This window comes from Mycetomoellerius zeteki, unplaced genomic scaffold (assembly GCF_001594055.1).
Source record: "Mycetomoellerius zeteki isolate Tzet28-1 unplaced genomic scaffold, Tzet1.0 scaffold25, whole genome shotgun sequence".
NCBI classification, from domain to species: Eukaryota; Metazoa; Arthropoda; class Insecta; order Hymenoptera; family Formicidae; genus Mycetomoellerius; species Mycetomoellerius zeteki.
The window spans coordinates 2,121,407-2,132,988 of NW_017257227.1; the positions used below are offsets into that span (position 1 = coordinate 2,121,407).

General features: G+C 37.2%; 1 protein-coding gene across 1 annotated transcript; it reads right to left on the bottom strand.

Moving 5' to 3' along the window:
- Positions 1 to 652: 652 nt before the first annotated feature.
- Positions 653 to 9,515, bottom strand: LOC108723698 (putative serine/threonine-protein kinase YPL150W). The gene is given in 8 exon segments (XM_018449613.1): positions 653 to 2,651; positions 2,727 to 2,845; positions 3,419 to 3,607; positions 4,681 to 4,735; positions 4,738 to 4,941; positions 5,596 to 5,857; positions 7,362 to 7,592; positions 9,087 to 9,515. Coding segments are annotated over 7 exon segments (2,328 nt in total). The 5' UTR covers positions 7,428 to 7,592; positions 9,087 to 9,515; the 3' UTR covers positions 653 to 1,218.
- Positions 9,516 to 11,582: the final 2,067 nt, after the last annotated feature.

Consider the following 11,582-nt stretch of genomic DNA (forward strand, 5'->3'; position numbering starts at 1 on the left):
TCACATAAGTGATATTCCAATCAAATATGTATCTTCAAGTATATGAGCCAGGTCTGTTCAAAACTTAATTTGTGAGCTAACGCTGGATTGTCTCTCATCTCGTTGATCGAGATGACAAAGAGAAAACAAAAAGAATGACGCTAGAATTTTACCCAGTGAGACTGGCTGTTCTAGTGGTATCCTTTTTTGCTTTCTACCTGTTACCCTCAACGAAATAATAGAGAAATGAGAGCGTTTAGGCCTGAGCATAGATCTATGCATAAACTCGGATTTACAACAGATGTAGTAAGTCTCAAACCGTAGAAATTGACTAATTACAGTCTAATGTGAAGAGAATCGACTATAATTTGTCAATTTTTTACGAAGCTTACTACATCTATTGTAGATCCGAGCTAACGCATAACCCTAGTTCTATAAATTTTTTAAGATTTATGACTTATAATTCTGACTTATCACTAGTAAAGATATGAACGGTAACTAACAGTTTATTGTAGAAAATACATTTTGTAGAAAGTACATTTTGTTTTAAATTTATTTTAAAATTAACGCTTCAGATTGACTGTTGCAACAAGTTTGTGAGCGTTAATTTTAAAATAAATTTAAAACAAAATGTACTTTCTACTAAATGTATTTTCTATAATAAACTGTTAGTTACCACTCATACTTTACTCTTTACTAATGGTAAGTTAGAATTATAAGTCATAAATCTTAGAAAATTTACATGCAGCATAAATCATATTAAATCGTTATGTCACAATATTTCAGTCAATCAGAAGGATGTTTTCAGAGAAAATAACAATACACTATATAATTGATCAGTCGTAACGTAATCTAAATTTTAAATTATAAGAAATGAAATTTAGCCATCTTCACGCAGTCACTGATTACCGACTTATTGTTGCTGTATAACGTACTACTGATTCGCTTACAACTCGCTCCTGACTTCTGACCTATTACTAACGGCTTATTATAGAAAGTGCATTAGAGGCTCAATTAGTCCTCCATTTCATTTCATGGAAATGAAAGAGAGACTTTGATTGGTTGATAATTCTCTTATGCTTTACGCAAAGGTCTGTGCTCTAGTCTTTTAGCTTGTGAGTTAAATTTTGAACAAGCCTGATATACACGGTAATCAACTGGTTCTGTGACTAGCATGACTTACGCGAATATCCAACTTTCGTCGACTTCAAGAAAAATCTACATTCTTCAGTTTACATCTCAGTTGCTCACGGATCGACTCCCGCTGCCAGTAGAATCCTGCCTAACGACGTTCATTTTCATCGGGAATATAATTCCGTGGGCGATGCCGTAGTGTTCATACGCATCTTTTCTGTAAGCCACGTTCATCTCTTCAGCCCGTTGACCGGGTTTACTCATATTCGACGACGAGCTCGTTGGCGAAGCGGCCGAGGATGCGCCCGCGATACCCTGCAGCGCGTTGAAACTCTGCATTGCCAAGTGAGAAGTGGCTGATGTTGTGATTTGCGTCGCGATTGGAGGCGAGCCTTCGACTCGGCTAGGGAGAGAGCTATTAGGAGGCTGGGACTCAGCTAGAGACGCGTTGCTTATTATCGGCGCCGCAGGTGCTCTATCAATTCGCGCAACCGATGGAGCGATTGATCTCGCCGCTCGCGAAGTCGATAATATAGCAACGGAAGGATTGTCCGCTCGAGTTGTCATCGGATGTGAAGAGACGGACGTCTTTGCTGACGCACGTGATGGTAACGAGTCCTCCGTTTCCGAGGTCCGTAAAACTGTCGCGGACTGCGTCTTTCTCGCCAAATCGGCCTGAGCCTCAGCCGAGCGCGTCTCTGGAAACGGCGCTGTATGAGCGCGATTTTTTCTGGCCGGGATTTGCGGGCTCATCGGTACAACTCTACCAGCGCTATCCGGGATACCCGTAGTTTTAGGCGGCGATTGTTTGACGGGGACAGCAGCGACTAGCTGCACGGAAAACGGCGATTCATCTCGAGAGTTGTTAGCGTTGGTCCTCGCTTGATCTTTGACGTTTCGGCCGTTGGCACTAGGCACGGACGATTGAAGATTGCTCGAAGAGAAATTATTCGTTGTCGGCGATGCGAGGACATTCATCGAAGTTGCGGAAAGGTCGTGAGTCCGATCACCACCGTTCCTTACGGCGGCGAGATTTGGATCACCATTGGGGAAGCTAGCGAAGCGCGCGATCGTTTCTCGCTCTTCAGCTACTTGAGGAGCGAAAGGTATTTTCCTTTCGACGGGCTTTACGGGCACTCTGTTTTTCGACGCGATGCGATTCTTTGCGACCCTGTCTCTGCGACTGCTATCTCTTCTCTTTTTAGAATTGTTCGTCGTGGCGCTTGGACGTCTCTCCGGAAAATGCCTGCCTCTCATGGAGATCGATTCTGCCTCCTCACTTCCGTTCCCGTCATTGTCCTTGTCTTCATCTTCATAGAATTCCGAGTCCTCGTAAACATCAGACTCGTCCTCCTCGTTCTCCTCGACGATCGCGCTAGCTTGTATCCATTCCCTGATACGATCCTTTTTCTTCGAATGGTCCACCGTTGTCTCGATCCCGTACGTCGTAAGAGTGTGGAGAAGTTGATTCTTCTCCTCTAAGGAACTGTGGAAGCTGTACATAGACGGACATAGCTCGTCCCTCTCGTCGGCGCCGCCTGCAGATATAAAAAGAAATGTCGCTAAGATATCGTGACATATCGCCGATATTATCGCGATGCAAGTCAACTGACCGTTCAACGCTTTTTCGACTCCGAGTTTCGCTAGCCATCTGTCTTCTAAATATTTATTTACTTCCAACACGCTGATTGGTCGCTTGTCAATCTTCGGGTCCAATAGCCTCTTGAACATTCTTTATAAAACGCCAAAGTATTTATTTAATTACGCGCTTTGTCATTATTATCACTGTTATGGACGTATCTAGAGAAGAAGAGGGGTTTGAGGGATTCAACTTTCCCCGAAATTTTTTTTACTATATTTTGCCTTACTATATTTTGTCTATTTTTTCAGGAAATAAAATAAAAATTATAATTTATAAAATCTTTTATTTTTTCTATTCAAAATCAGGATCGAAACAGAAACATTCTAAGCTCTAAAATATCCAAAAAGTAACTTATGAACGCAAATAATTGCTATTTATGTGGGTTGTTCTATATTACGTCTGAGTTTCTATGTAAAATTTGAGCACAATTCTCTTATTGATTTAAAAGTTACTTAAAATTTTTATTATACGAGATGAATTCTTAGTCGTCACTTGTCACGAATTACAGCGCAATATTCTTAACAATTTTATAATAATCAAAAGGTAGCGCTTGAAAAGTGAATGAATAATAATTAACTATATCGTATGAGTGTTCGAGATGCACATTGACGCGACTGCATGGCGCTTAATTTCGCATTCTCAGATTCCCAAGTGAAAACTCACCTCTGCGCCCGCGAGCTGATCAGCTGAAATAATTTCGGTTTCTTGGCGATGTTAAGCGTCGCGTTGTGCCAGTTTTGATATCTGGTGTAGCGCGGGTCGTCCATCGCTGCTTTCTGCCATGGCAGGCATCCGGTCAGGCAGACAAATAGGACAATGCCGAATTGCCAGACGTCGTGCGACGTGCGAGCTCTGAAAATCATCCGTCCGTCATCGTTATAATGTATATCCTCAACGACAATGTCCGAACTACATTTCAACACTGAAAAAAATGTTCTGGTTAAATCAATAAAAGGACTTAACAGGAATGATATTTTGGTGAGAGCAAATAGAATTTCTACACTGAAAAAAAAGATTGGCTGCTGCAGCAAATTAGATGGTAAAATAAGGCATAGCATTTTTAATTGGTTGCAGCAGTCAATTTTTGGTTGTGTTAATCTATCGAAATCCTATACTGACATTGCAGAAATAACCAGAAATACTGTCCGATCTCCCCAAAATGCCATTCTGTTGGGTTCTTTTATTAGTTTAATCAGAACATTTTTCTTGGTGAAATATCATTCATACGCACCAATCATGTTTTTCATATCCAACCAAAATTTCGGATACGGAGTATTAAAAAATTAGAATTTCGAAATTTTTCAGAAAAGATCAGAAGAAAGTTGCATAAAGTTGTTCATTTTCTCTCTCTTGATAAATAAAGCTATGATTAACAATATTAATAATAATAATAGCTTTGTTGAACGCATTGCAACAATGATTTGAAAAAGCAGTATAATAGGTAGTAGTATATATAGTAATATGTAACTATCAAGTGCACACAACAGGCGTGGCTGCAGCTGATTTAATGCCTAGCTTGAATAGTAAGTACATGTAGATATATGTAAAATGTATAATGGTACAGTTGTCGAATGTAAATGTTTACCTTATGTAGAGAAAATGCAAATGCTGTTTAATAAGAAATGCTCTTGATATATTCATATTCAAACACACAGTACAGTACATCATAATATTATTCGTAAAAAAAAATCCATCCATAACAAGATGAGATCCCTAAAGAGTTATGCTTTTGACTCAATTCAAGAAAATCGCGATCGAGATGGATCTGAATTTTATCCTACTTTCCCCTTTTCTTTCCAAGCCTTCAATTTTATCCTACTTTCTTTTAATCTTCTTTCTTTCTTCTAATTTTCGCGCTAAATATTACGTGACAACAAAAATGAGTAGTATATATAAGATTAATTACAGCATATGTATATAATTACTTGTACGTCTCATCAGTGTCGATCTGCAATACCTCAGGCGGCGAATACGGCAGACGGTGTTAACCCGTCTAGTCTCGCCGAAATCGCACAGCTTGATACGCGAAAAATCACTACGAAACACGAGTATATTGTCGAGTTTGATATCGCGATGCACTAGTTCACGGTTGTGTATGTGATGCACCGCGGCGGCGAGCTGCCTGGCCACCCTCTTCGCGTGCAGCTCGCCCAACCCTGTCTCCGTCACGTTCGATGTGAGATCGCCTGAAAATCGATGACGGCAACTGAGATGTATTTTCGTGCAACAACAACGCGAATGTCATGTTCTTTGCAATCGTTTTATAAATGATGTTGCACCTTGGAAAATATTTAGAGCTATTGTTTAGTCTTTTCGTTGCGCAATAAAAGAAGTAGGTATAGAAAATTGTATCAACAATAAATGGAAAATTTATCCGATTTTATGTATAATTTATATACATATATAATACATATTGTTGTACATTCATTCTTTTAATTAATATATTTATAAATAAGTTGTGAATTAGAGTACTTTTTAGCAATAAATGATAAATACTTACAAATTTAATGGTATCAAAAAATATCATTTCTTCAAAAATGGATTTAATTGATGTTTTATTTTTAAAATCTACGATATATTTCTTCTGCAATATATAATTAAATAAATTTTCTATATTACACGTTCATAAATGATTTTGTCTATTTGTCGAAATGAAACAAAAATGCTATAATTTTTTTTTTTTACTTGAATTAAACTCTGTGCCAATTTATACAGATAAGAAAATAGATTGCATAGTGAACTTAGAATTCGGAACTAAAAACTTAATGAACGGCGCCTGATTTGTGAGGTGCACAAAAAGTCATCGCGCACGTGCAAGCGAGCGTCGTAAAAAATCTCACCGAGTGGGGCGTATTCCTGACTGAAAACGTAGAAGCCGGCTGTCTCGAACGCCACGTCATAGGTGGTTATAATGTTTCTGTGTGCCGACAGATGTAACCCATAATGAAATTCTCGAAAGAAGTCCGAGATGCCGGTGTACGCCTTTGGCAGGGCCTTCAGCACCATCTCGGTTTGTGTGCTGCGATGCTCGGTCAGCAGGATTTTGCCGAACCATCCCTCGCCGACGATCTGCAGGATGTCGAACTCGTCGATCAGATTCACCTGTCCCAGAGAATAGTTAGCTCTCGACGCGCTGCCGCACATGACGTGGTCGTGATCGATCGAAAGTCACGTCGCTGCTCTTCGAGCCGCGAATGACGGTTGAAGAGTACCCGAACGTTCGCCAGTCGGATCGTAATGACGCTCAAATCCGAGAGACCTCGAATCTCGGGACAAAGGATGCAACGCGAACATATACGACGTCACGAGGGAAATGCAATCCCGATAGGAAACGCAGGGATCCCGGCGAGCACAACGATGGTGCGTTATCCGCTGCACGCTGAATACGTGACGATGCTCGTACACCCGACGCCGATCTCTACGCAACATCTATTTTTACTCCAACGCACGCTTCGAACGCACGTTTTCATCCCGATGCGAACTCGACATACAAGACGGTTTCCCCTTAATATCGTTTCGTTGAACCACATATCTTTATTGCGAGCGAGCGCCACGTCTTTTCAATCAGAATTGACTAGATAGACGAGAATCGAATAAAAGCTGCGATTTTTTATTGAGAAACTAAAATTACTTTTTATTTTGATATGCTATGTAATAGAAAATTTTTGATATGTTTATACTCTCCGAGTATAAACATCTTTTTCGTGATTTAAATAATGTAACCCTAGTCGGAACAAAAGTTCATAGTGTTACGAACTTCAAAAGTAGCTATAACTTTATAGAAAACGGAAAATTAAATTTAAAAAGGAGTTTTAATACCCATAGAAAAAATCTCATTCACATTATGATATTTACGGAAAATTGAAAATTAAAAATAGACTCACAATGGTTACGGATAATTTACGATGTTACTGTGGGATTATCAAAAAGATTGCAGTAATCATTATTATCTTAATCTGTACATGTTATAACAGTGTCACAGTGAGGTGTAATTTTTATCACAGTTTCACAATGATGTCATAGCGATATCACACCTGTGAGGAAGCGGACATTTGCACGTCACCATAACTTTATTGTGATAGTACTGTGACTTCTTTGCTATAGGAAAGAGCTTAAAATCTCTTCTTTCGAAACTGTGTCTTTTAAATTTCTGTGAATTTGATAATTTTAAAATTTTCCAGATAAATGAATCTCAAATTCTATTTAACTTCTGGGTCATCAAGAATGTAATTAAAGCTATATGAGTCTGTATGATTCAGTATTAAAGATACGAAGTGATCCAACCACGACGAGTCACGGTCGCAAACGTCGTCTTCGTCATGGATCTTCTGTTAGGGAAACATTGGTGCAATGCCAGGCAGGAGAATGGCCGTTAGTCGAGCGAACATAATGAAATGCTGCTCGTTCGCGAATCCTATTTCTGGATCTCAATGTCTCGAAACTGGAAAAGCTCTGCTTGTGACTACCGCAGCCATTGTTTAGGCTTTATTCTCGAGGAAAGCGCGAGAGATTTTAAAGAAATGCTATGGCTGACAAAGGAAAATCCAACTATAACCAGTTTTCGAGGAAGAGGACTAAACAGAAGACACGGAAAGAATGGCATTACCTTCTCAAGCTCGAACTCCCGTATTCTATGAATGGATCCTCCGATTGCCTTCTTCATTCCGCTCATCTCGATAATTCGCAGTTATTATTTTTTCACCGAGAATAGATGTTCTGGTTCGACGCGCGGACTCAATTGTGACGACTAGACTCTACATCCCGTGTCGCTCATAAATCTCAGAGTATCATCGGTCATCGTCCCGAAAAAATCCCGCTCTTCAAAACGTATCCAATCCTGTAAAACGTAACGTTTGATTGATGTATGAGACCGACATCGTGATGAAAGGAGTATAAACATAAATAGAAATAATCATGTTACGGCAAATGTTCGTGTTGTACGAATTACACGCGTCGGTTCATGTGCACGATAACAACATGAAAAGGATTTCAACGTTATGGTAGTAATACACGGTAAGAAGTAGGACGCGATGGAAATCAGACGAATATACGTCGCCGTAAAATGAGAGTCTAACGACGCGACATTTTTGACGGGAGACCGTTAACGGCATGAAATCGCCATTCTGTAAGTGTGTGCTGTCGATGCAGCCGGACGCCGGCTAATATTTTTGTGCCGTGAACAATTGTTGCGCAAGACGAGTGTGACTGCAAATTTCACGAGGAATGCACACGACATATATATACATGTGATTTGGCAGATCGCACCCATCGACAATAGATACAAGATGAGCGTTTCCGAAACATTTCTAGCAAATGGAAAGCGTATACGTGCGATCCTTTTAACGTTATAAAGACGTTACATCATTTGTGAATAATAAATCGATGTTCCGGGTTTCCTCGTCACTTTTCATTTGCCCAATAAAAATAAGCGCGCACGTGTCTTTCTTTCATCTCAACAAGATATGTATACGTATCATATTATCCAAACAGAACAACAAACCACGATAATGTCAAAATGATGTTAAAATAAATCGTTATTGATTTAAAAGTGACTTCTCGTTTTAAAGCCATTTTGACGTCATTTTGGTACCATGATGATGTCAAAATGACTCCAAAATGACACTAAAAGTAACTTTTTAATCATTTACGTTTAATTTTTGTTGTTCTACTTGGATACACAGAGAGAAAACCAATTTTTAATAAATAATTGTTTGAATAGCACTAATGTAATATTTACTTGCAGAAAATATTTACTAAATAAAAAGGTATAATAATTAAATCAAATTAATGGTTCTTGTATCAAATAAATATATGTTTGCATTTAGTAAATATTCAACTGGCACTATTTAAATCATATTTATTAAAATTTCATATATTTTTCTCTTAGAATATATTATTATTAGACAATGTTATAAAATTTAAAACATCAGACGTTTATGATTATTTGAAGAAGCAGAGTTTAATTAAATCCGTTTTATACTCGTTCCTATTAGTAAATTAATTCTTTATGTAGATTAACTTTAGTTTAACTCTTAGTTTAAGTTTAACTTTTAGTTATAAACTTACTTTTTATCTTTTTCTAGTTCAAAAAATTAGAAAATGCTAAAGAGTAAGTTAAACCAAGATTAGCGTAAATCTACATTGATAGAAATGAACAATATTCGGTTATTAATTCGACAAACGAAATTTTTAATTGTTGCCGGATTATCGTATAAAGGTCTCTCTCCGTTCCTCGTAGAAAATGCTTCCATACGATAATCGAGGAAACAAGCAAGCGGCCAATAAATGCATTTTATTCAAATCGCATTCATATCGGTGAACGCGAACTTACGGTTGATGAAACTCGTGTATCGGTCTCCCGTCGTTATTTATGTAAGCACCGTTCACGATTCACGGAAACACGAACACTCACAGCACGGGGTTGTCCATGCAAATTTACAGATCGCGTGCACCACCCTTTCAGTAATCCGTCCGCATGCCACGCTGGGATTCGAAGAAGCACTTGGAGCAATGGAGACACGAAAGGACACAATTAACACCACTGAGAAAGCGCGTGTCCGAGAGGCACATCTGCGGATGAAATCCGCAGAAAACGCGGAAATACGCGCGTCTGGAAAATCTACGTTGAGAGATAAGTCGATGTCTTTTTCTCTCTCGCGCAAATCGCGCAAATCGAGCGGCCACGCACCTCGAATGATCTCACAACTGGTCTACCGTGTTCGGTGCACTGTTTGCCTGTCTGCAGTATTTATAAAACGCTAACCGGAAAGCGCGGTTGGCGAGCTGATCTTGGCGTCTTGCCGGCTTGCCCGCCGCGCACCCATCGCCTCTTCCTAAGGGCGCGCACCATGTTGCGATCATTGTGAATCTAAACTCCACGCCATCGGGATTTGGACTTCGCACCAACCAATTTTAAGTAATCAGTTACATATATTTTATTTGAATTTTTTTAACCCTGTTATATGGATACAAGACATTTACATTGAATAATAATAAATATTAAATTGATATTTATGCAGTAATAAATATTAAAATGGTAATTTTTTGTGATGAGATTTACATACAAAATCTCATAAGCTGCGATTTATGTTTTATTTATGCGCGAAAGTAACTGTTCATGTATGCATGAGGTTGAAAAATGAAATAAAAGTGAAAATTACTTCTCATGATGTCATTCAAGCAGTCTTTTGTATTATTGTGAAACGTGTGACGTGTTTGATAACAGTGAGATTAGTTATTGATTTATAATTCTAAAAAAAAAAAAATGTTTGCGTTTTATATTTATTATCAACACTTTCGATAGTATTGTTATAAGTGATTATTATATACGTATACGTAAGTATGACTAAGTACGTATTGATAAGTAGTATTATCAAGTACTTTCAACTCTTTATTGATAATTCTAGCGCACAAAGGTTAATTTTTAATATTTTTCCCATGAAGAATGCGATGTAAATAAATTCTATGTGATATTTCGTGTGTACGAAAAATTACCATATCGTTTACGCCGTAGTTTTTGTATATCATCGGTCTATTTATTTTACATCGCATATGTACACATTTAATACGAATTTACAAGCGTGCAATAAAATTAAATATTCATCACGCGTCGCCCGAAATGTATGACGTTGTGTAACTCCAAAATCAACATGTCCGAATTTGTGATATTACCTAATCGGTAAATCTGATTTCGCCGAATTCACATTAATTCCTATACATCATCCGTAAAAATATTTCTTGGATATTTTTGAACAGACAGCTTGATAAATGTTAATCGTTTTTAAAAATCTCATGTAGTCATCATATAAAAATCATCTTTATTTGTAAAATCAATTGTATAAGACTATTGCGATATTTTAATTTTATTTAGGTACGAGATGTATACATGAAAGATTAGACGAGTAAACATTTCAAGGCTTTTCGGGGAAATATCATTTTACATCGCATTTAGATCGCATCAAATGCATTTTAATGACTGCACTATATTGGATACCATCTTACGACATCATGCGGGGATTCACAGAACGTCATCAAAAGGGATTAACCGACCGAGAAGGCATAGTTTTTCTCATCCATTTCTATCTAAACTTATAACATGACATTTAAATTACATTTTCTACATTTCTTTTCTTTTCTTGTCATGTTCTTAAAATATTTACATATTTCAATAATGACAAATATTAAAAAACGCAATTAATCAATTAAACATCACCACAATAAATCACTAAAGTCTCGATAAAAATTGTAATATAAATAACATACTTATATATTTAGTTATATATGTATAATAACGTGTTTTTGATCATTCACAAAACAATACAAAAATTCATAACATCAGCAAAAAATTTGTCTCAAAAAACTACCGTGCAGTAACGCCCTCTTGAATACTGTAGCTACAGCAAGAACCCAATAATATTACTTGATGGTATTATTTGAATAAAATATTTATTGTCATTATTATTATTTTTTTTTTTTTAAATTATATATTATTATTTAATTATTGTTTTTATTATCGAAGAAAAAATGAAATTTTCGAAGATCGTGAGTAATTTAAGGACGACTGTTCTCTTGACGCGTATACTCAACCAAATTCAAATATTTAATGCAAAGTTGGACGTGAGATGGGAAGAGAAAAAATTAAGGAGAGATTTTAGGTATTTCTATCTTAATCGCACTTTTTTATTTACGATTTCTACATCAAGATATACATACATATATTCGCGTCTCAGATAAGACAGAGAGTTCAAAAAGAATTCAGTCGTATGTCATAAATTCTGAATTCTTTTTCTGAAAAGTTCTGAAAAGAATTCTTTTTGCAACTGAAAAT